This window comes from Acanthochromis polyacanthus, chromosome 2 (genome assembly GCF_021347895.1).
Source record: "Acanthochromis polyacanthus isolate Apoly-LR-REF ecotype Palm Island chromosome 2, KAUST_Apoly_ChrSc, whole genome shotgun sequence".
NCBI classification, from domain to species: Eukaryota; Metazoa; Chordata; class Actinopteri; family Pomacentridae; genus Acanthochromis; species Acanthochromis polyacanthus.
Genome location: NC_067114.1, coordinates 36,209,840 through 36,235,353, shown reverse-complemented (window position 1 = coordinate 36,235,353; position 25,514 = coordinate 36,209,840). Strand labels below are relative to the sequence as shown.

At 39.1% G+C, this 25,514-nt stretch overlaps 1 protein-coding gene across 3 annotated transcripts in view; it reads right to left on the bottom strand.

The window, feature by feature from the left end:
- Positions 1-25,514, bottom strand: part of cemip (cell migration inducing hyaluronidase 1) — a 167,080-nt gene that overhangs the window by 12,624 nt on the left and 128,942 nt on the right. For all 3 annotated transcript variants that reach the window (XM_051960360.1, XM_051960365.1, XM_051960368.1), the window contains exons 14-23: positions 25,137-25,342; positions 12,832-12,901; positions 12,191-12,319; positions 9,663-9,748; positions 8,330-8,461; positions 7,974-8,009; positions 4,348-4,503; positions 4,022-4,202; positions 3,505-3,720; positions 2,839-3,050 (exon numbers count right to left, since the gene is read on the bottom strand). In XM_051960360.1, coding sequence (XP_051816320.1) covers positions 2,839-3,050; positions 3,505-3,720; positions 4,022-4,202; positions 4,348-4,503; positions 7,974-8,009; positions 8,330-8,461; positions 9,663-9,748; positions 12,191-12,319; positions 12,832-12,901; positions 25,137-25,342 — 1,424 coding nt within the window. The remainder of the gene's footprint in view (positions 1-2,838; positions 3,051-3,504; positions 3,721-4,021; positions 4,203-4,347; positions 4,504-7,973; positions 8,010-8,329; positions 8,462-9,662; positions 9,749-12,190; positions 12,320-12,831; positions 12,902-25,136; positions 25,343-25,514) is intronic.

Here is a 25,514-nt window from a genome sequence, read left to right as displayed (position 1 = left end):
ACATCTATGTTAATAAGTGGTATGTGGACTACTGTACAATTTCTGCTTGTTAAAGAGCATCTTAAATCTCAACTTACACATAACCAGTATTATATTAAACTTCCCTAAATTACATACAAGCAATTAAATATGACCTGTACAATCTTTAATTCTTACTCTACGGACTGGTTATCAGTCAGCTGAGCGCAGTATGCAGAATGCACATTATATGCCATTTTAGTGAGAACCTTCTAAAATATTTCGGTTGGCTTGATGATTGTGCTATCAAATGCACTGCAGCTGTTGTGGCTCTCACTTCATAAAGCCATGTAAACTACTTCTCAGTAGAATCCAGTGTTCTCACACTGGTTCATAGAAAAGCACTGACTAATTACGGCTAAAAATAAAAAAATGATGCTTTAAAATAAGATGAAGTCTGAACTAAAATTAATTGAAGTGAAATCTAAGATGTAAACTGAAAGATGATGAACTACATAACAGTTGTTTTGTCTTTCTTTTTTACACCAAAACTTTGCTACATCTGATTATATCAAGTAGAACAAAGCAAGTGCATTAAACCACAATCAGCTGGCTGATTCTCAAAGGACAGATTGCAGATGTTCTCTTAAATCAAGTCCAAATTAGTTGTTTCAGCCCTCTCTGCATAGTCTGTCTCACTTGCCATGTACCATTCAGACCTGTAGATGGGGCCATTGGTGTATGGACAATGAGTGAAAATGTTTTCGTCCAGTGCTGTCTTTGTCGTGTTTGTCAGGGTAGACTCAGGCCATGGGGATTATTTGGCCTGCTTGAAATGATAACCAGTCTTTATGCAATTTAAATAGCTCAAGGCCACACTGTGAAAAAAACATCTGAAGGGAGGAGGCCAAAGCACAATGTGAGGCTCTCTGCTTCTGTTGTGAACTGCTGTAGACACAGTACAAACACGGTTTCTTTCAGACACATGCAAACTGATTTCTTTTGTGCATATTGACAACATTTCTATTGTTTAAAACTGGAAAACTCAAAACGTAACCATCTTCTACAAACTATTGCACACCTTAAAAAACTATGTCTACATTTACTTTGGATTCACAATGGACAGCAAAAGAAAAATAAAATGAAATTGAAGCAGCAGCCGAAGATATTTCATAATTTCTTTTTTTTTGCAATGCAAGATGATCTCTGGGCTGCACAGTGGAGTAGCGGTTAGGACTTTTGCCTTGCAGTGAGAAGATCCCTGGTTCGCGTATGCATGAGTTTTCTCCGGGTACTCCGGCTTCCTCCCACAGTCCAAAAATATGCTGAGGTTAATTGATAACTCTAAATTGCCCGTAGGTGTGAATGTGAGAGTGATTGTTTGTCTGTATATGTAGCCCTGTGACAGACTGGTGGCCTGTCCAGGGTGTCGCCTACCTTCGCACGAGTCAGCTGAGATAGACTCCAGCACCCCCCGAGACCCTAGTGAGGATAAAGCGGTGCATAGAGAATGGATGGATGATGATCTCTGAAACTTCAATTGGAAATTGACTTGGGACTAATTCACCCGCAGCATTTTCCCTCAGGCAGAAATCAGGAGTGGGTTGAAGAGGAAAATCCCCAACCAGTGCTTAGTTACACTAATTTATCAGACTCTGGAACCACGAAATGCTTGATACAACTTGCTTAATCTAACAAGGAGTTCAACGAACAAGATTATATGATGTAGAATCTGTCTACATCTTCAGACCAAACTGAAAAAAATATGATTCATGCCTTGCTGAAGAGTCATCAGATTATTTTTATTCTTTTTTGTTTATTTGTTACTGTTTTGAGTATTAAAGTGATTCAGTGATGGTTGTCTGTATATCTAATAGTACATAGGTCAACTGGAATACTTTATTTTCCAATATGTGATCAAATACAACCTTAAAAACTGAGTATGAATTGTAGCTCACTTTGGACAGTTACCATTTAATGCAACAAAATATATTTTAGAAAAAAACATTACATTAATATCATCTACTTTCTCAAACTCAAGATGATATAAAATCTCATTAACCCAGTAATGCCTGTTGTCAGGGATGAATGACAACCACCTTCATCAGTTTTTGTAACAAAGTGAGGTCAAGATCTCAGTAGCTTTCTATTAAATATGAGACATGATTTTTATATTTATTAATTTTTTAATGAAAATCTGTCAGACAAATGGCAATTCCTCAAATTGGTCAGTCTTACTGGATTGCCAGCTTAGATACCTTGAAGTAACTAAGTAAAAGCTGTCAAAGAAGCAGCCCTGTGAGAGCTGTGAGATATTCACCTACTATGCAAACAGCACTGAGGTGCTACATGAACAACACTGATTTAAATTGAATGCAATGAAATGCAGTCTTCCTCCTCTCCCTATTATCTTCCCTTTCTCCTTTGATTGCTAGCATCAGTGCTGCTCGAACGACAGTGTTTTATAGGAGGTTAAGGAAAGGCTAAAATTCACTTCAAGCATGGCTGCCTGCAATAGGTGATGCCTTGATTCTCTTCAGTTTTTTCAAAGAATCAGGCTTGTAAATAAGTCAGATGTTTGTCTGGATGGGCTGGATGCTTTCTACACAATCTTAAAAGTGAATTTATTTTTCTTAGATAACAATAAAGATTTCTTAGATATTTGATGAACAGCAATGACAGCAGGATACTTAACTGTTTTCCATACTGCTCTGCTCATCACTGTCAATAGAATAATGTGAGTTTGATGGCATTTGGCACATTTACATTTTACTGCTTGTCTTATTTAATGAGTGCTGTCCATTGTAAGTAAAGCCTGGTCAACAATCACTGCTTTATGTGAAGGAGGTGATTCCTCTAAATGTGTGCTGTCACAGGTACCTGTTGAAGTTGATGAGCCAGATTGTGACCTCAGCGGGTGCTGCCTGGTCCCAGTGGATAGTGTAGCCTTTGGCCAGTGTAATGACTGGCTGGAACTGCTGGTAGTGTTTCCTCTTCCCCAGGGCGCCCTCCAGTGCCAGGGGCCGATCTGGGTACTCATCCCTCGCTATGAGCATGTTCAAGTTGGCAGGATTACGTGTCTGGACGTAGATCTGAAGAAAATATGTTCATAGAAGGAGAAAGGTAGTTCTAACAACAGAATCAATATGATTAATATATTTCTTCTCCTTTAATCTGACATAGACTGGACTCATTTCCATCAGCTGGTCTTTTTTGCACCAGTCTATCACAGGGCTACATATAGAGACAAACAATCACATTCAAATTCACACCTACAGACAATTTAGAATCACCAATTAACTTTCAGCATGTTTTTGGGCTGTGAAAGCAAGCGGAGAACCTTGAGAAAACCTAGGCATGCAAAGAGATAACATAAACTCCATGCAGAAAGGCGCAGGCAAGGATATGAACCAGGGATCTTTGAGCTACAAGGTGACAGTGCTAACCACTGACCACTGTGCAGCCCCTGCAAATGACTAATGCCAAACAGCTGTAGCATGCATTATATTTGTTAGGGCTGGTCTATGCAGACTCTCGCTGACCTACCTGTGCGTAGTGACCACTGCAGATAGCAGCTTTCCAGTCAGGCACGTCAATGCAGTCGGGGTGACGGAGCAGCCAGTTGTCCTCTTTAACCAGGAAGGCTCCGGGATATTCACTGACTGAGCCGTCGATATCGTGGAAGATGGTTGTCTTGTCCCCGTCCATCTGCATTTTATTGAACCAAGGTCCCGGCTCTCCAAAAAACACCCGAGACGTGATCTAAGTAGAATGATAAATTTGAAGCAGCTTATTGTAGGTAGTTTGTACTCCTATCACTTATGGTCGTATAAAAAATTCTCAACCTTCTAAATGTTTTGTACATCTTCCAGTTTTTCTCCCTTTTCACATTTGCATCATGACCAAGGCCCTTTGTTTTGAATAAAAAGCAATATTACACACAAAATAAAGTCTACATAGATGATGATACTACAGCAACAGCATGGATTTAAAAAAAATGCAGACGTTGGTAAAGTTTCATCGACCCAAATGTTTTATGTATATCACACTGATGCTTACTTACAGGTACATGATCAAAGGTGATGTCGGTGACATTGTTGTTTGGACAGCTCTGCCATGAGTTGTTAAGCCGGAAACCAAATGCGCTGGTGTGCCGTCCGTCCATTGCTGTGTATTTCCGAAATGTACAGTTCTGCACATTGATTGGTCCATCGTAGATCTGCATGCCCCTGATAGGAAAATCACTGCAGAGAAGCAAGGATCCAAAAACACACCAGCTCATTAACAATATGCACCCAGTGTTCAGTAGTGAAGGAAAAAGCAGTGTAATGTCACCTGTTAAACCGAGTTTACAGTGCGTTTAAAGGGATTTTTCCACTTTCCACTTACATGCCATGTGGCAGGGTCCTGCCAATGGGATCAGAACCCCCAGGGCCCCAAACATTGTTGTCTGGGAGGAGCATTCCATGATTCTCACTTTCACCAACAAACAGTGAGTTTTTCACCTGCTGATGAGAGCCGTCATCGTCTGGAAATGTCCCTCCACTGCAAGCACAGACAGGGAGGGTTAGATAGCACATGTACAACTATTTCAATGACCACAAGACAAATTTTTTTTGTTGTTATTACACGGCCAAGAAACGCGGCAGAGTTATGAGATGATCGCCATTGGTTTGTCCATTTGTTTTTCTGTCTGTCTCACTGTAGGCAACATTACTCAAAAACGTGCCAACAGATTTGGATGAAATTTTCAAGGAAGGTCAGCAATGACAAGGATCAAGTGATCAGATTTTGGCAGTGATGTGGCTTATAGTCTGGATGGACGAATCTGTTCAAGATTTCTGTATCATTGTGAGATAGCAGCACAGCGTCACTGTAACTATGACAACAAGTGAACACTACGTCAGCTGCCTGCTGATGATCACATGATTGCGATTATACTACAAATCCACCGCTACGGACATATTGGGACTTCTCCATTGGAAATGATACAAGGAACAGTTGATTAAATTGTGGGGGTATTTCCAAGTCCAAATCCAATCCATTCCCACCACATTATTATTATTATTATTATTATTATTATTATTATCTGTTTTTACCAGGGACCATGTACAACATTAAACATAAATGTTTCCATTTGATGTATTGCATCAGAGTTAGCTTTAAGCTAATTTCCATCTGCGTATTAAGGTCACGTGATGCAGTATCCGTACATAATGTACACATGCATAACACACGCCTGTACTCAGCGCAAGGTCATTTTGTTTGTGGGTACATCTATATTAAATGGTCACATGGTTCCATGATTTCTGATCATCAATAACTAATAAATATAAAAATGCTGCATTCCTTTAAAAAAAAAGACAAAAAAAATGCTGCATTTCTGGCAATGCCACATGGGGGAATGAACAGCCTTGGTGGAGTAGTGGGCTCTCTGAATGCCTTTCTTCTTTAATATGTGACATAATTTGTTTTTGTGTTAGTTTAGTTTTATGTTCTTTCCACTTATTAAGAAACATCAATCATAATAATATCTTAAATGACACAATACGTTAACAAAATCAATAAATGTGCATGTAATTTTCTTGCTCTTAGCCTCTTACGAGTGCTTAGAAGATACTCTATAATCTACAGTCATTTATGGTCAGAGCATCTGCTAAATGGTAAACTATTTCTCAGTTTTAGTTACAGCTAGATGTCCGTAGATAATACATCTTCTAAACTACCGCTGCCTCGATAACATTGTGTATCTGTATTGTTTTAAATAAATGTGATTTTAACCTGTTGAAAAGATGTCAGAATTAACAGTTTCAATGCAAACTGACTGAAAATAACTGAAAGTACCAGTGACTGTGGTCGGCTCCTGTGTTTCTGCACGCTAAAGCCTCTAAAACAGGTAAATTGTTTCTTACTAATACGCAGCTTACCCTGCTGATATTCAAATCATGCTCAGGAATGTAGAAATAAACAAAGAGTCTTGACAACTGTTCAAGCAGAGGTAACAGATAAATTATACACTGTATGATATTTTATGGTTTTCCCCAACAAATATAAACCAAGTATCCCTGTTATTTAAATGACTCATTGACTCATTCACTGTTGTCTCTTAGTCTTAGTTATAATCAGCCTGTGAAAGCAACTGTAGGTTTTAGCTCTGGAGAGGATTTATTTTAAAAATATGGGTTATAAGCATTACCTAAGGGTTTTTTTGAGTACGAGATAGTAGAAAGTAACGGTTTGGACATTAAATAATAATAAGAGCAAGAATAAATAAATAAATTACTTTGTTACTGTTATGAAAATTTACATTTGTGCACAAAGTCTAAAGCAGAATTTAGTTTTAGAGATTAAAAAAATACATTTAACCGAAAAGGGAATTCCTTTTGATGGCCAAAGGACAGAAGGACCTATTACGACCATCAGTAAAGCTTTTTGTCATATTAGTTTGTCACTCTGCTACTTTGGCCAGCAAGGACAGCGTGCAGAAGCTAAGAGATGCTATCCATGTTTAAGAGGCATTTTGACAACATCTTTCTCTCTGCTACTACAAGTACATTGTCTAGTTCCACACCCAGGACTGAGGCAACCTTCTTCATAAGTGTGAGTCCTTTGGTGTCATCTATCCTCAGGTTTTTCTCCTGGCAGACTACAGCATGGAAAAAAAGGCATGGGGTACCGTGGAACATCTGCAGGAAAAACAACTGAATCTGGCTTTCTAAAGAGCTATAGAGTCAAGACTGTAGAGACTAAAACTCACAGTATCACCACTTAGTACAGGATGATTCTTTTTGAATCTGTGTTTTGGGAGTCTACAATATGAAACGAGTAAACACATTTATGCATACCTATTAGGCCTGTTTTGCCATGAAGACTGCGTGTCTGTGAACCTGTCTGAATGTTTTTATGAACACAGCGTAGCAAATTCTTTTTAGGTAAATGTCTGGCAAAAGTGAGCATTTGACTGTGAAACGGCTATTCTGTTCTTTGCTCTACACCATGGGAAACATCTGGCCAGGAGTGGATAGACAGCCCACATGATCCAGTGGCAGTGAAGTTATCTGAGCAAATCTACATAAATACGGGACAGCAGCTGTGGGGTGCCATTGACTACATCGCCATTTAAAGTGTGATGATGGAAAATGGCTTGACTTCAGTGAACTGTGACGGGGCCGCTACAGATGCAGCCAGTTACAGTGAAGTGACAGCCTGCTCTGCCTCAGCTCAATCTCCCGCTGCTCTCTGCATCTATCACTTACTCTAGTCATCATCATTGTGTTTTATGGGCCAGATTTTAGTCGCTCTCATTTGCATGTTTACCTACGTCTGTTGTGAGACAATGGTACAAGCATAAAGCAGTGATTTGATCATGTACCTGTCAACCAGCAGTTACTACGCAGCGAAACCCCGGTTAATAACAACAGATGTGCTTTACATTGAGGTTTATAATAACAGGAACAGTCAGAGGGAAAGTTAGAGACTATTTACCCATAGTGCAACACAACCCCAGACCCCCAGAATTCTGCCCTGCTTCATTATTTTACAAAAGCTTTGTTTACCCAACACACCTCGAAACACAAAACTGACATTTTAAGATCCATGTGCTCTGTTATGGCAATGCTTCATTTTGTGGGGTACACACACCTGTCTGGACAGAGCGCGGAAAAAAATACAGATAATGGATATGTAAGGGTGTGCTGTATTCACTGACTGGCACCAAGTTTAGTAAAGTCAAATTTAGATTTTTGACCAATTCCTACCTCTGTGACCATCATACTCCTAAATTACTTTTCACACTGCATCAAAAGCACTCCGCTTCCCAGTGCATCCCAAGCATACTCCTTATACGGCATTTTCCAATTACTCACACACTGAGAAAAAGATTGTGAGAGAGAGAAAGAGAGAGACAGAGAGAGACAGAGAGAGAGAGAGAGAGACAGAGAGAGAGAGAGAGAGAGAGGCCATTTGTTCTGATCTATACAGATATGACCGGTGGTTTAATAGAGGGGGAGTCTTACCTTGCAAGAGTAAGCCCAATGCCATTATCAGCAAATCTAAACAAGAAAATTGAGAATATTACAACATTTTACTGTCTCAAGAGAACACACATGCGCACACAGACCCACACACACCACACATACACAGTCTAAAGGAGATAAAAACTTCTTAGATAGGGATACATTTTTACCTTTTATCTCTGGCATCAAATGTGCAAAATAAGCAGCTTTGACAGGTGAAACTCAAGAGAAAAATATTTTTCTCCATTCAGTTGCAGTAAACATTAACAAATTTCACTTGGACAAACATACATTCTCTCATTTCTTTACTTGGTCAACACATTGCTCAGTCTTAGATCCATGCGTGTGGCACTCACTGGCAGTCATCCAGCCAGACATCCCCCCCTCTCAGCCAGGCTCCATGGTCCTGGTTCTTATAGGCTACAAAATGGTGGATTAAAGCAGGGACTCTAGGTTTGAAGGGATCAGCGTCCTGGTGGGGTCCATACCTAAACAATGGTGTGGAGTAACAGAGTGTTAGCATTTGATTCTATTTGTTTCTGAGCGGCGTTTATAGCTAAAAAGTAACTGTCACAGTGTATTGTAATTCTTTAACTTGTTGTTTTACTATTGTGTTAAACAGCTACAGACAAGGTTACTTTAATGCCCTGGTTGATTTGATCACACCTGCAGTTGCTCTCACCTTTATTACAAACATATGCCCTACAGCTACTCCTTGCATTTCCGTTGCTGCTTTTTTTTTTTTTTTCACAACTTCTCCATAGAAAAAATGAAGGCACTCAGTTCTGCCACCAGGCCACCAAGTAGAACCAACCACCTTGAGTCCTGAGCTTTCTGAAGCCTTCGACTTTGGCCAAACTTGTGTACTTAAAAGTAAACTTAAGAAACAGAAGACACATGCAAAAAATCCCTCTTATTATAATTTAAAAATTGCACTTTACAGCAAATATAGGCTTGAATAACATCACTATATATTTTCATTGAATTAACCTTGGCTTATTGATTCATTCCAATTTAGAGATGTTTTTTGTATTATTTTCCTCAAAGATCTGAGTGTAATTGGAGAGGATCATTTCATTTCTTTAACGTGCTGAACTAACAGAAAAGATGTTTTTCAATTAATATGCTCGGTTGTCTTTATTAGCACAAAAAGAAATGCTGACCATAAGCTTGAGGTAAGATGGATTGTGATACTTTCAAATAAAATATAATCTGCATTTAAAATAATCCAGGAAGGAACACTGTCTTACTCCAGTTTCTTTTGTTGGAGTGAGGGGTAAGTGCTTTGTGTGGAGAGGAGTCAATTCTAGGTTGAACACTGCACAATTTTGAGGGGAGCCCTGTGTGGGGCCGATGAGGACAAGAGCGCTGGGCACACATATGTCTAAGAGCAAGAAGTGGAAATTTTCCCCACTCCACTCCACTTACATGCCCCGCTGTTCAGACTGAGGTTCATGTCCTGTAAGTATGCACTACTTCTAAAACTTCAATATTATTGTCTCTCATTGTTTGGATAATTAAGGGACCAAAAGTACTTTCTTAGATTTATGAAAAATATCATGCTTAAAATATGTGGCTACAAAACACCCACAGGAAATGTATCCATTACAGACAGCAAATTCATCATGCTTAGTTATACCGGGTCTGATTTGACTTTGGCTTGTTTGTCATGGGTGAGGGTGTTCTTACCTGGCTCCAACCAGAGACAGGAAGGGTCTCTTATCCCTGTCATTTGCCTGGGTGGTCTTCACTCCATTATCAAGGATCATTCCAGCCTAGAAGAGAATGAAGATAAAAATTATGTCAGACCCTGAATAAAAATGATACGAATCAATGTTTGAAATAAGTTGTCTTTGTGAAGGATGACTACCACAATTCACCTTTAAGCCCAAATCAGGTTGTGTGTGCTCACATCTCCTACTGAGGCGCAAAAAAACAAAAAAAAACAAACTTGTCTTGTTTTATACAAATATGCAAAATGAATGTCAACAGGCTTTCAATGAAGGCTGATCTTTTGATGAACTATTTCTGTGTTGTTATTTTTTTTTACTTTCCTTTGCAAAACAAGTGCTTGGATGTCATTGTGAAATATGTTTATTACCAACTTCAACAGATAAATCAAGCTTAGTAGTAGGAGACATTTTGCACTCCAGACACATGTTGAACAGCCAGTATCAGTTTTTAATGAGGAGAAATGCATTTCGGGTAAATCAGATGCAGCTGCTCTCCTTTATGTAATCAGCCTCAGTGAATATCCTGTTCACTCTTGTAGCCCTGACAGTGTTTGTGCTATAGGTTTAATAAATCTGAATACTAACCTTGGCATTCTCATCCTTCACTTATTTTTTCATGTGACTGGAGCTTAACTGAGCGACTACCGTTTCCTAAAAAATATCTTTTTCTCTTCACCTGCTTCTCTTTAAATGAGCTCTCTCCTCCATCATGGTGAATAGGTAGTGTCCTCTCTGCTGTATCATGTAGGTTTTATTTGGTGGATGGGGTTGGTCTAATTGGGAGGCAACTTTACATTAAATATGCAAACTGCAGAACTAAGATTATTAGCTAAAATGCACTAGGCAGCAAAAAAGCTGCAGGGAAGAAAATGATTCATAGTAGATTTGGCAGTACTAGCGAGAAGCATTGCTTCAAATATTTAAAAAAAAAAAGAAAAAAACAAGAATTTCAGAAGTATGAGGGGGATATACCCAAGAAAGTGGTAAACACAGCACTGACCTTAAATTAAGGATAACCATAACAAATCAATATTTCTCAAATCTCGTTTAGTGTATCTTTAAAGGGTTAGTTTGTATTTCTTTTTGAAGTGAGATTGTATGAGCTATCAATTAAAAGTCTCTGTATTATCTACATTGGATGGTAGTCGCCAGTATAACACAGGAATCTGTTATTGTGTGTTTTAGCATGTTAGTTCAGCGATGAACTAACATTAAAAAAAAACTGACTGACTGTTTTGAAGGAGTCAGGTGGCTGAGAAAAGAACAAAATAACAACCTCAGTTCCCCATCTGAAAGGGCTGTATGATGGCAAGGTAAAATGGTAAAACGTTTCAGTGTCAGGCCTTTATTAGGTGGTTGAAATACACTTTCCGCTTCTGTGAGAGTACTCCTGTTTGCTTTTTCAAAGTGGAGGCAAGCCGAAAATCTACTGCAGGTGACACCCTTTATAAATTCCAAACTAATCCTTTGAACGCTCACCACAACATTCATCAATTAGCCAAAGAACAAGATGCTTCAGAACTCTTGAACCAAAATACTTTCACTTTTACATTTAAATAAAATCAGTCACAATGATAGAAGCCTTCCTCAGTCAATTTGTAGCTTCAGAGCAACGACACCACTACTGTGCTGCTGCTGGGCATGCCTAACCTGCAGCCTGGACACAACCTCTTCTCTCACAAACATTCTGGGGAGGCAACCTGACATGAGTTATGCTCCCATTAGGATGATCTAAATTAAAAGTGAAGAAAGGAGGGAAAAAAGTCAAATGGAAAAGAAAAGAGATCACTGTTGGAGGCAGAGAAAGGAGAGAACTAACAGCAGCACTTCTTTTTCCACAAGGGCCTCCTAAATCTCTCTCTGCTTGAGCCGTGCTTGATGCCTCAGGCACCTCGAAACTGTCTCCTGTCCTCATCGAATACCCCTGCTTTGGCTCACTTTCTTGTTTGTCCTCAATTTTGTTGGTGTCACTATTCACCCATTCTTCCTCTTCCTTTGTGACATAGCACCTGTAACCATACCTCCTCTTGGCTCTATGATGTTAAATATTATTCAACTAAGAAATATTTAAAAACACTAAAATACAGCTTTCTTTCAGACAAAAACTGCACGATTTCTAAATGCATCAACATACTATAACCTATAACAGCCAAACTAAGATAACCTGGTGTCTAATCAGCATCTTGATATGGCACACCTGTGAGGTGGGATGGATTATCTCAGCAAAGGAGAAGTGCTCACTATCAAAGATTTAGACAGATTTGTGAACAATATTTGAGAAAAATGGTGATATTGTGTATTTGGAAAAAGTTTTAGATCTTTGAGTTCATCTCATAAAAAATGGGAGCAAAAACAAAAGTGTTGCGTTTATATTTTTGTTGAGTGTATATATAGCAACTTTTGAACCTTAGTTGGCTCTACAAAGCACTTTAATGTGTTTCTTATTTACACACAGACACACACACCATTCATCCTTAGACTCACCCTGTAGTTGGAATGGGCTCTGTTGTTGGTGAACTGGCCCATAGGTGTGTGTTCAGTGCGTCCAGGGGAGTACAGCCCCTCTGAGGGGCCTGTGGGCACATGGTGGAAAATGAACCAGAAACCCGTTTCCTGGGGGTTTACACACACACACACACAAGCATATACATACAACAAGAGGCTGTTATGCAAAGGTTTGAAAAGAAATAATGTACAAAAAAGAATTCATGCAAATGTGCAGATTCAAGTGCCCACATTTTAGTTCATATATCAGCACATAACCACAGCTTCAACTCTGCTTCTTTATATGTCATCCTGTCTGCACTGTTCTTCACAGTTATGCAAATGAGAAATGTTGACACACTGGTGAGGATAAACTATATTCCTTTACGCTCAGAGTATCACTGTGAAATTCCAGAATCATAATTGGCACTCTATCATAGTGAAAGAGCGGTAATGCCTCTGTCTGTTGTCCGTTTGATTCTGAAGCTAATAGGTGTATACAGCCATTAATCTGACCTGGCAACGTGGTAATGAGATAGATGTCCACCTGGGGAGATGGGGGAGGAATGAGGAAGAGGGGAGTGGGGTGTTGGAGGCGGTGGAGGTGGAGGTGGAGGGAAATGGCGGAGTGAGAAACTCACCTCTGAGCCTGCAGCAGCGCAGTTGATGAGGTTGTTATTGGGGTTGGCGATCCAGAAAGTTGAAGTTGCACTATAAAGAGGAAGGGCGCAAAGCAAGAGGAGTTTGTCTATTAGACTTCAGATAAGTCTGACAAGAAAGAGTCTAAAAAGCATTTATTTTCACCTTATGTCTGAACAAAGAAACTAAAAACTCCTGCATCAGTAAGAAGAGATGAGGAATGTTTTTGGGCTAAAAGTGACAACAGCTACCTCTTAAAAGAAACGTTAACCAAGGCCAGAAAATGACTTCTAAATTGTTTTACTGACAGTAGCATTATATTTACACAAATACTACTAAATGTGTAATTTAGCTGTGCAATTTAGTAGTATTTGGTCCCATATGTTCAAAATCCACATTTGTCGTCTTTCGTGCGCCTTATAACTTGGAGGTGCAAAATAAAAGTTGCGAGATTATGAAGATGATTAACACTGGCAGTCCTCTCCCTCCAGCCCCCCTTGAATAAGACTTCCTCCCACCCTCACAAGCCAGTCAGGATTTTGTTCAGATGATAAATAGGAACTGAGGAAGCAACAGTCGTTGAGCAAAATATTTGCATAATCCTGGCCCCTCGCTGCCTGCTGCTTCCAGGTGAGCTGTTCCAAATAAGCATCTGTCCCACAGTCTGCCACATTTATTTATCCACTAGAGCTGCTTCAGTTAGCTGTAAAATATCTAAGCCGTGTGTAAAGCACACCAGATGTTCCTTGCTGTTAGTTACAGATTGAACATGGTCGTCTTCATGCACTTTCAGGATCTGAGGAACTGAAAATTCAGCACATTACCTCTATTTTTGATTGCAATGCCACTACAATGACATATTCCTTAGTGTTAGCACCTTGCATGGCTAAGGCTACCATTAGCGTTGACTGTATCCTCAAAAGCCAGAGCTCTGTGGGAGCAGAAATGCTGAGTAAGAGATGGTGGAAACTTTATGATTTCAAACCAATAAACAAGGACTGTGTGGGTGACTGTGCTTTCATGATGTTGTGCTTTAATGTAACTTAAATGGTGTTTGCCTCCGTTTGCTTCTCCCCTACTTTCAGCTCTTACATGTACAATTTTTTTTAACAAATGGACCTTGATGACCTAACATTAATTAAACTGCTGTGTAAGTAAGAAATAGTGACTGAAGTCAGTTCATTTTAATTCAATATGCTTTATGGGCATGAATGCCAGGCGAACGATACAGCCACGGCATCAAGGATGGATCTATCATTGCATAGCCCTTTCCAAGCTGCAGCTCTGCCTTGCTAAAATACTGATTTTATAAACATAACATTGTCTGAAAAGCTGAACAATACACATATTGTCATGCAGTCAACTGTTTTGATCTGCACTGTCAATCACTGAAGCAAAGAGAGTTTTCTTCCTGAAGGAAGAGTCAGCAGGACAGCAGCAACTCAGATGTACGTACAGCTACATACACAAACAGCCTATCGAGAACAGGACTACAAGCCGAGGTATGCCTTGCATGTCAGCTTCCGCTATCAGTGTATGAATAGGTGAAAGTGATGTATCATGTAAAGTGCTTTGGGTACCTTTTAAGTATAGTAAAGCACTATATAAATACAGATCATATATATGTATATACACACACACAAGATATTTAGGTTTTTAGTAGGTTATCATTGTGCTCTCAACGACATGGTGGTTTCTTGTGTCCTTCCAATTATGGAAATATTACCTTAGGAACATATTTTGTGTGTAATTGATTAAACCCCCGCACGTTAAAGCACGTCTATGAGGTCATGTCCATTGCATGCAGCTGCATTGCATTCTGGTTCACATCTCTGATTAAGAAAATATCTATGTCTAAATGTCTTTTTAAAGTCAGCTGCATAATATCCCTTATTTGCTGATTTCGTTTCATTACTGAATGCTTCACTGTTGTCCTATGTTTAGAAGATTGGCTATAAACTTACAGATCCATTTTCTCCATGACTTTCAACCATGCGCCAGTGAATGGAGCTGGAAACTCAGTTCTCATGAGGTAAGTCAACCGGTTAATACCTGAAGACCTTGAGATGAATTTCAAAGTTCTGAAGCAAGCAGGTAAGTGGACCTTAACTTCAAAACCATTCAATTTATTTTGAGTTGTACATCCAATATTCTAATTTTCAAGCATATTAGTGGGCACAAAGCCTCTTAAATCCATTTGCAGCTCCTTTATAATTAATGTGGAGCCTTTCAATGCATTTTCTCTTCCTCTCTCCTTCTCTCCTTTTTTCTTACTCCAAGTGTAAATTTATATCCAGTGGACATTTGGGGTCATGCCAAGAGGCTGCCTAGTTCATTACCCTGTAGGACAACAGTGGTGAATTCGATTATGGCTGTATTGTGAAAAGTGGATGCTTTGTTGCAAAATGGTGGATGTTTAACAATATTATAATTCAGTCTAGAAAAGCAACAAACCTATTTGCAAACAAATAATTGTAGCAGCGTGGATTTACTCTCTGCCACAGCCTTAATGGTAACTACCATCCCCACAGCAGCTCAGTTTGAATGATAAAACCGGTTTAGGTCTCAAGGTCTCAGCCAGCTCCAAAGTTTATTGTCCTCACTCTTCACAGACTGCTTCATGCATTTTCCATCAGAGTGAATGACAAGGAGAAAATTCCAACTGAAGATTTCACAGTGGTGATGCGAACTGGGTAGTGATATTAAAAAAAAAAAGCATGTATGCAGGAATATGATGCAACAGAAACATTGTTCACTAGAGTGACAAAGAGTGGAATCATTCTAACATGCTGATCCATTTACAAGCACTATTGAACCATTTACATGAAAGTCTGTCTAAAGTAGCTTGAGGGAGGGGAAACTACATTTTTTCAATTAATTTAGTTCACAACAAGAAGAAACATCTCCCTTTATGACAAAGCCACGGAGGAAAAACACTGACAAAATCTATTTGTGGTCCAGCATTACAGCAGCTAACTGGATTAATCAATTTTGCTTGTACTTCACCAAACCAACTGAAAGGCACTGACTGGCACACATTTAAACATTACTTCACCCACATTATAGAACACCACTTTCTCACTTCCTGCTGGTGGCTACGCTCTATACACATAGCTGCATAGTTTTGGTCTTATTTACCAGTGCTGTTAAATATGTGTCTCTTTGATTTGTTCCTCCATTCAGATTCCACGGTCAGGGATGTGATTCTATTTGTGGCCCTCGCAGTTGAGAAAAAAAAATATTAAAAAAAAATCCATGTGGCATTGAGCAAACGACTGAACGGGGTTGTTCTGAAACTTTCCAGCCGTCCAACAAGCAGCTTGGTAGAAGCATACTGGAAGCTTCAGGTAAGTATTTCCAGTGGAGGGTGTGACTGCTCTCCTGGCCAGTTGCCTTGATTTTCTGGTTTTCTGCCAAAGGTAAACTAAACTGAATTTGAATTTTGACACTAAATTTGCTGACAAGTCCAAAAGTATTCTGGCAGAAATGGTGCCATAATGGGGTCCATTTCACCACAAACAGGAAGAGAGAAGAAGTTCACTTTGTGTCTCTTTATCTGCAGTCATGTAACTCTATTCTCAGATCTCCTCCGGATGGGGGCTGACAGTGGAAACGTCGGAGTGATTAGCAGAATATATCTGACATGTAAGTCCACTTACATGCTTTTTACAACCATAACTTACTCTCTTCATCAGCAGCTGCCATTAGTTTATCTTTAATTTCACTCAGGACACTGGAGCTTAAGTTTAGCCTCATCTATTATTTTTGTATTATATTTTGACTTAAGTTTTGCTCTTACTTTTGTTTTCATCTCCAGTTTGCTTGCATTTTCAGCTATTGTTTTGTTCAGGTTAAACAGAAAACCTAGGAAAAGATCCTGGTTTTGGTAAAATACCTGCATGGACAAATAAAAAGGGAAATATATTTTACATTTATCGCTGTTTAAAAATCATGCAAAAGACACAAGACACTCAACATACCAATAGTCAGTTATGTTCCCCTGTATCTGTCAGGGAGCTATAAAAAGCCCCCACACTCATAACTGCATGCTTTGTTCGCCCACCTCATTGCTTTTGCATACATGCTCACATCACACCCACTTCCAAACAAAAGTTGTTGCTTCAAATCACATCATATTTTGACTGCTGGCTGCCAAAAAGCAAAAAGCAGACTTGGAGGGTTGTGCATATGAAGCCATATATTTCCACAGTGTTCTCAAATGAACCAGCAAGTACTTGCAGTGCAGAATGTAATGAGATGTGGCAAATGAGTCTTAGTAAAGGACTGTGATGGCAGGTGAGAGATCTGATGGCTTTTTCTGCCAACTCTCTAAAATACTTTGCTGTGCACGCTGACACTCACAGTTTGTGTCTGCGTGTTCTTTGAAGAGCAGCGAACATATCTAATTTATCATGACTTGTCTTCTCTGTGAGATTTTGACTTAAAGCTCAATTTCACAAGCTCCCTCTTGGATTTGTAGACTTTGAAACAAATGATTTAAATACACTCCTGAAGAAAATCTTAAGACCGAGGTAAAAATTACATATATTCGCATTTTGTGAACAGCCTGTTTTGTGTAAATTCAGTTTTCAATAAATGGCCTACTCTCTATTTTTTGTCTCCTGTTCCTGTTTCTTCTTTTTACATTTTGAAGCTCTATTTACAACATGGCTATGATCGACAAGTGTGAAATGTGAATATTTGTATTTTTTCCCCTGGTATTAAGATTCTGTTCATGAGTATTTAGGTTTCTTGCTTATGACATATTTATATGTCCCAAAGCACATGCAGTATATATCTGTAATCATTTTGCTTTTTCATGAAAGTGAAAATTCTTTTGAGTTTGCTTTTGACGCCATATATGCACCTGGGAAAGCACTCATGTATACAGAATGAGAGAATTATTATAGGTACATTTGCAGGTATGTGAGCAAAAGCAGCTTAGCATTGTGCCTATGAATATGAATAGAATAGCAGATATGCACTTTTGCTCCACAGCAGTTTAAGCTTTAAACTTTAAACTTTTCCTGTTGCTGTTGTTGCTAAGTCGTCTGGCTGTGAAGGTATATTTTTTAAAACTTTTGTCCACAAGACAAGACGAGACAAGATTGAATCTTTTACATTCTGAAGGCAATTCTGCCATCGAGCTCCGAGTTCTAAAATCTGCAGTTCCCTGAAGAGTCATTTGATATTGGTGTTAAAAGCAAATCAATTCCCACAGATCCCTTTATTAAAATGCCCAACTTTACAGCAGAAATAAACATGTTTACAGCCTGACACAAACAGTTCATGGCCCAGAATGTTTGCGTGGCCCACCTCACCTCCACTTGTGCTTCACTTCTTTGCTCACTATTGGATTTCCAGAGAGTTAGGAGGTGTCGGGCTCTGCCAAAATAGTGACAGCTAGAGTCACAACAATAAACTTCAAAATTGTGCTTCAGGAAACCTATTGGGGATGTCACAGAGAGCTCATCTATCTTTATATACAGTCTGTAGGGGATGGATGGATGGATGGATGCATGGATGGATGGATGGATGCGGAATACGTCTGACTTGGTGCCAGTGGATCACAGCTTGCAAACCTGAGATTAAACTGGAAATAATGTCTGCTTTTAAAAAAGGAAAACAAATCTCTTAATCATCCCTGAACTACAGATATTGCGTAAAGAAAAAACATTTAACAATGTTTTATTGTTACCATTAAAACAAGACGACAGGAGTCTGAAGCCATGCTCAGTGCTCTGTGAGGCTTTACTTGAGCCAAATGAAATCATTAACATGCCAAGATACTTACAGTGTTAATGCTAGCACAGGTATGTTAACTACATTAGTCTTCTTACCTTAGCTTGCTGTCATTTTCTAACTAGCACTAAACTCAGAATATTGCTGAGGCAGACGATGATGTAGATAGTAACTAATACTACAGTATTAATGTTCTGTTTGGTAGTCGGACTTGTTTGTTTAGAATGTCCTCTCCTTCGGGCCATAGAAACTTCTTTTCAACATTGCTAAATTTCAGGGTTGGGCCACAATACGCACAGACAAACTAGAGACTAGCCATCAAGCCCATCCACATGTTGATGCTTTGGTCCATTAATACTCAGTAGATGTTGTTACAATCTTTCATGAAGTCTAAGAACGTGCTCAGATCAATACCTATAGATATACTAGCAGATGTACAGAAATATTTCAGGCATCCCACACAAAAGGGATGCCCAATAGCTATTCACATTTCGCAATGACAACTATAAACATTCTCACAGTTCCTGTAAAAGCATTATACAGGACACTGTATGGTATGTCCAGTATAATACGTTGCCTTACACTTAGAGGGTTTCTAAGTGGGGCACTTTGTAGGTATTTGGTAGACAGAAACACAAAATATGCTGAAAATAATGTAAACATCCACAAGACACACCCACCTTTGAACTTAATCCTAATTTTCATCTTAACCACATACCTATTATGTGTCATGACTGTATCTTGCACAGTTGCCATGCTATCACGTTGAGAAAATTCTTCCGCAGACATCCAGACAGGCACAAAGATGCACACACAGAAGAAACACCTGCCATAGAACTTATTACTGCCCTTGTGGCAGTTCCTGATACACTGTCTCCATAAATAGCTCCCCAATAGTTCAAGATAGACAGAAAAACTGCTTCAACAATTGCTTTTCTTGTAAATAAAAGAAAAGATGAGTTATTTCTAAAAAAAAAAAAAAAAAGAGTCAATTTCAGGCTCAGCTTTTCTAACAGCATGTTTATGTGGACTTTAAAACGGGTTCCATAAGATCCATAAGAAATACATGACCATTGTCATGATGGAAGTTAAAACAGTACAAAGCAGAGGTAATATTTTTTTTTATACAAATAGCAGCAAAATCTGCTCCAGGGACAGAAACTTCTCTACCTATCAGAAAGATAATGGTGAATTCATCAGTGGCTACCACCGTCAAAGACCAGACAAGAAAGTCTTTGTCATAGCAGTGAGTGGTCAATTGTATCAAAAGCCTTTCTCAAATCAATAGCAAGTGCAGCACAGTGTTTTTTTCTTTTTTTTCTTTTTGGTTATTATAATAACTAAATATGTAACAGAAGTAGTTCTGGGGTTTTTCCTGAAGCCAGACTGAAATGGAATTAGTATAGAATTGTTCCAACTGTTTGTGAACAAGTAAGTCTAGTACTGTTGCAAGATGAAATTCTTTTGAGACTGGATGATCGGTATTTAATTCAGATTTCCTTCCACCTCTATTGAGAGGAAGAGTCTAGGCTGTTTTCTAAACTTTACATATTCAGAATTTACAGTTAGAATTACAGAATAGAAGAATTCTGAAATGAGCAATGCCGAGGATTTCACAGCTGATGCTTCCTGTTTGTCTTAACCTGTTGATTTATATGCGTCAGTGCCGCATAAGAGGGCCGTTACCAGCTCTGTCAGCTCTATAAATCTTAAAATAACTAAAAGAAATTGTTTGAATCTTTTTTTCAACAAAGTTCCTGTTAAATTAACAACATCTGAAACAGTTTGTGATTTTAAAAAAGTGATCTAATTTGTTCTGATTTAATAAACTACAAATATTTCCATGTAAGAAACTGAAACCACCTCTTAAATCTTTAAATTTGCACCTGAAGTGACAAATGAAGAGGATCCAGAGGTAGGCTGAAGAGATCTGAGAGCAGAAAAAGCTGAAAACCCAACCTGCTGCCATGTTTTGCTGTTTACTCTGAGGGAGACGACTCGGATGGATAATTTATGCTGTCAACTGCACACATGCACACCCAGCACATTCATCTGGCTCAGTTTACATGACAGTTCTTCCTCTTCGTGTTGCCCAGATGTCTCCCATTCCTGGCAAATTTGACTGCAATTTATTGTTTTCATCTGAGCATTAAAATTCAACACATACACAACAATAATGGAGGGAGAGACAGAAGAAGCCTCGAGAGAGTGTGAAAAACTGACTGGAAATTAATCATAATAAATCTTACAGTGGGGAGCGTTGTTAGTGCAATCATGTTTGATTAAATTGGATTTTTTGTGCCGCAGTAATGATACACTGTGTTTTCAAAATCATTACAGAATACAATGATACAGACAAATTGACCAATATGCCTCACTAGAAATATAAAGCACTGTGTATAACCAGGCTGTTAAAATTGAAAATTATTAAATTAGGAGAGGAGAAAGGAAAGAATATAAATTGAAAGGAGCAGAAAGTAGAGAGTAAGACAATGTTAGAAACAGCGAATCCCTCCAGTCCTTTCATGACAGAGAGCAGGTGGATGACTCCATATCAGTAAAAGCCACTGCCATTACGCATAACCTTGGCCTTTATGCTCTGCTGCTAAAGGCAGAGGCAGTGTGGTGAGATAGCATGCCATGTGCCCTGGATTAAACTGCTTTATATTCAGAGCTGCATCTTTATGCTTTAACTATAATTCCTCTCTAACAAAGTGATGGTTCGCGTGTAAAAACAGGCCACCTTCTAATCTGTGTGTACGCACATGCTGGAGAGAGAGGGCTAGCTTTGCCTCATGCTGGTTGTAGCTTGCAACTTTTTAAACAGGATTTAACTTATTAATGCATTTCCAAGATAAGTAATTAAGAACAAAATCAACAATCTTGTAAAAGCACATTCCATGTTAATGTAAATCCTATAAATATTTAGCAGGCTTAAACAGACAACTGATTTTCATGAACCACAACAGTCTTTAACTGGGATTGAACTGTGTAAGCATTCATACTGGTACTGGAAAGCTCCCTTAGACTGATATAATAAAGTCCTGTTGTCTGAAATGTAGGATTCGAAGGACGTCATCCATTCTTTTATCAGTCTGTCAGTCCACCCATCATCTTTATTAATTGTGGAGGGTTGCAGAAATGTTTCGTTATTTTTAAATACGGCATTTAAGGGACAAGTTCAGGATTTGAGAAAACAGTACTGATGTTCCCACTTTTGCAGCGAACAACTGAAGTGAGTACACCCCTGTGCAATATCACTGAAATGCGATGTGACTCAAGATCGTATCACTGCACAGTTGTTGACAAGCATAGTGTTTTCTCTTAAGAACAATTAAAAAACAAAAATCCTTAAGAAAGACTATATTGAAATTACAGGTCCCAAAGTAGAAAAACAGTGCAAAAGGAAATACATCTGTGATACCTGCACAATTTTGTAGTCATCAAAGAATTTGTGATCATTGAAAGAAGCTGAGAACACCTTGGATTTCAAAAGAGCATTCTCGCATAAAATGATTTGAAATGGAACCGCAGACAGTGCGCTACTTGCATAATCTAAATTTGATGAACGTCCGGGCAAGTGTGTGAAGTACCAAGGAGCTGAACTGCAGTTTATTGCTGGCTGTATTCCACACAGAGAATATAAAGGTCCTTTCTCATAACTAAATTTTTTCAAGAGACCATTTGAGAAGACAGCAAACCCAAAATTTTCGTCCAAATCCAAAAGAGAACAGCTGATATCTGAAGTGGTTGTGGATAATGCATACATTAGACACAGACATCTATTCACTCTGTAACAACAATGTAATGCTGTTCTGTCTCTGTGTTCCTGAACCAATTCATGCAGCTGATCCTCACCACGACACACCCCGATGCAGCCCTATCAACGACTCTGCTAATACTTAACACTCAGTGATACCCAAGTATCCCTTTCTCTGTGCTAAATGGATAAACTTAGAAATTACAATTGGCTCGTCAATTCCACAGTGATTCAGAATTCATCACTGCTCTACCAACTGCTTCCACTGATTATCACTGTTAATTATTTAGTCCACCTGTGTGCCTTCAATCACTGTCTGATGTACGCTGTGTCATTGTTGTCTTATTGTTTGTTTGTAGCAATGGTTGATAAATGTTCTGTTCATAAATATTGTCAGTTCTACTGTGTTTTTCTTTGTTTGGGAGCTTGAAGGTCAATGAAATCAGAGTTCATGACTTCTGATTAGAAGATGATTGATAATTTAATATTTAGTCTGCTAACTTATTTCATTTTATTATTTTACATTATGTCACTTTCCACATTTTATTTGTTGGTGCCCTCGATTTTGCCCTACAGTTACTTCTAGGTGCAGAACAAGAAGGTTAACTGATGTACAGTATCCAACAGTGTGCACAAAAGTCAGTGCACCCTTGTACTTTTGCATCGCTTCAATAACTGCATTATTGTTAAATTGACAAGGAATGCATTTCTTAGCAAACAATATAAAACACATAGTTTAAAATGCCCCGGTTCAAATCCCAGCCTGGGCCTGGGATCTTTCTGCATGGAGTTTACATGTTCTCCCGGTGCATGCATGGGTTTTCTCCGGGCACTCTGGCTTCCTCCCACAGTCCAAAATATGCTGAGGTTAATTGATTACTCTAAATTGTCTGTAGGTGTGAATGTGAGTGTGATTGTTTGTCTGTATATGTCGCCCTGCGACAGACTGGTGACCTGTCCAGGGTGTCCCCTGCCTTCACCCGAGTCAGCTGAGATAGGCTCCAGCACCCCCCGCGACCCTAGTGAGGATAAAGCGGTGCATAGAGGATGGATGGATGGATGGATGGATGGATAGTTTAAAATGATTATTTTTAAATACATGGCCAAAAAGAAATCCAGTGTAGGTCTGGAAAATAAAGAAAAAGAAAAAATACTTGGAGTGAACCTGACCAGGACTACCACAGTGAATGCACAGTCCCAACAGCAAAGCAGAGGTTAGAGTGATGATTTGTGACCGCATAAATGTGAAAAGTGTTTGGACGATGACACCATAAATGCCCAAGGATGTACCAAAATACCTGCTGACAAGATGACTCCCAGACTGTGAAAGCAGAGGAGGAAAATTCCAGCAAGTAAAAGCTATTACCTGGCCAACTAAATTGCCTAACTGGCACTGAACCTGAAGTTTGCTCCTGATGACAGGCAGGTCCCTTGCATGGCAACTCTGACATCATTAGTGTGTGAATGAGAAGCACACGGTAAAGAGTTTTGAGTAGCATTAAGGTAGAAAAGTGCTATGTCAGTAGTATTCCAGCTATGTGTCCCACTTCAGAAATTTATGCAGAAAAGACTTGATGGAGAATACAGTAACGCTACACCTGTGCATCTTCACTCAAAGCTCCTCGATCCTCTCTCTCAAAGTGCAATTTAGGAACTGAGACATCCTTCGTGATGGCACAGCAAGATTGATTTCCAGGTCACAGGCAAGAGGACAGACGAGACGAAGAGGCTGAAATAAGTGAAATGAAATGAGCCTCCAGTCTGCAGAAGCTTGGCAGAACAGGAATATTCCAGCGTGATAATGATCCAAAGCACAGTTACTAAAGAAGGATAAAGTAGAAACTATGACCTCGCCAAATATGCCTCCTGACTTGAATCCAGCAGAACACCTTTGGGGTATTATTAAGCTCTCCACCCCTCCAGCAAAGTACAGCTGAAAAAAAGATGAAGAATGGTCTCTCCAAAAATGTATACAACACTGGTATGCTTTCTGCCTGAGGAGGATTTAGTTTGCCATCAAAAACAAAAGTGGCTGTGTAAAAAACTGGAAAAAAGAGATTACTGAATTGTTGCACTGCGTTCTTACTGTGGGGCCTGTATTTTTAATACAAATCCAAATGTTTCATTTTAAATTTTACATAAGAAGAAAAACCCTATTATGCAACTTTAACATAATGCAGTTATTAAGAGGTGAACTATCTGACATTTAAATAACATCACACAGATGTGTACTCACCTTTGTTGGTACTGTATGTGAAAGCAGGTCTTGGTCTACGTAACTATTTCAATTTGCTCTACCTAGTTGAGGCTCATATGAAGCAATCTTACAAGATTAATTCAAGTAGGTCTCTTGATTAGCCTTGTGGATAAAAGACACTGCTATCAGTAGAATTATTCCATGAGTGATTGTAATGTGTGCCACTCAGCCGTAGCTTATTTTTGCAGGGGAAAAACTGATATGATAGCATAACCATTTGTATTTCACATAATCTGTTCATATCCTAATACTGGATTTGTATTCAGTTGTGTTTGAGGTCAGGTTTAAATTAAAAGTTAAGATTAGGGTGAGAGTCAGGATAAGGCAAGTAGTAATTATTGCTCGGGTTAAAGTTAGAGCAATTAGATGATTCAGCCACAACATTAAGACCAACAACATTGTATTATGGCTGGTGTGACTTTTAGAGAATTTTCGAATAAAAATGGCTTGAATGGCTTCCATTGTATGGAAATAAAATGGGTTATGTTTCATTGTCAAACCTAAGAATGGCATATTTAACGTCTTTGCAGTTTCTGTATGTGCCGTACCTGCAGTCTTGACGTGGGTTGGCCACATATCCTGGGTAAGCTCCATCAGTGATGTCACGACACATTTTGCTATCTCTGTCTGAAGGCAGCAATGTCCCTGCTCTCACCATCAGACCCAGACAGTGGTCAAACGTGTTCCTCTCTTCTGGCCCGTCCTCCGTGAAGAAACAGTGACCTAGTGCGTCGTAGCCCACCACATCCTTTACCTAGGAGGAAACAAAGGCGTTCACACTAGCATTCATAAGAATAATACTAATACATAATACTTACACAGCAGTTTTCAAGGCTCTCAAAGCTGCTTAACAAAGTAGGTAGGTTCAGATAGATGGAGAGGCGGCGAACAAAACGCCAGCATCCTCTCACATCTGAGGCAGGCTT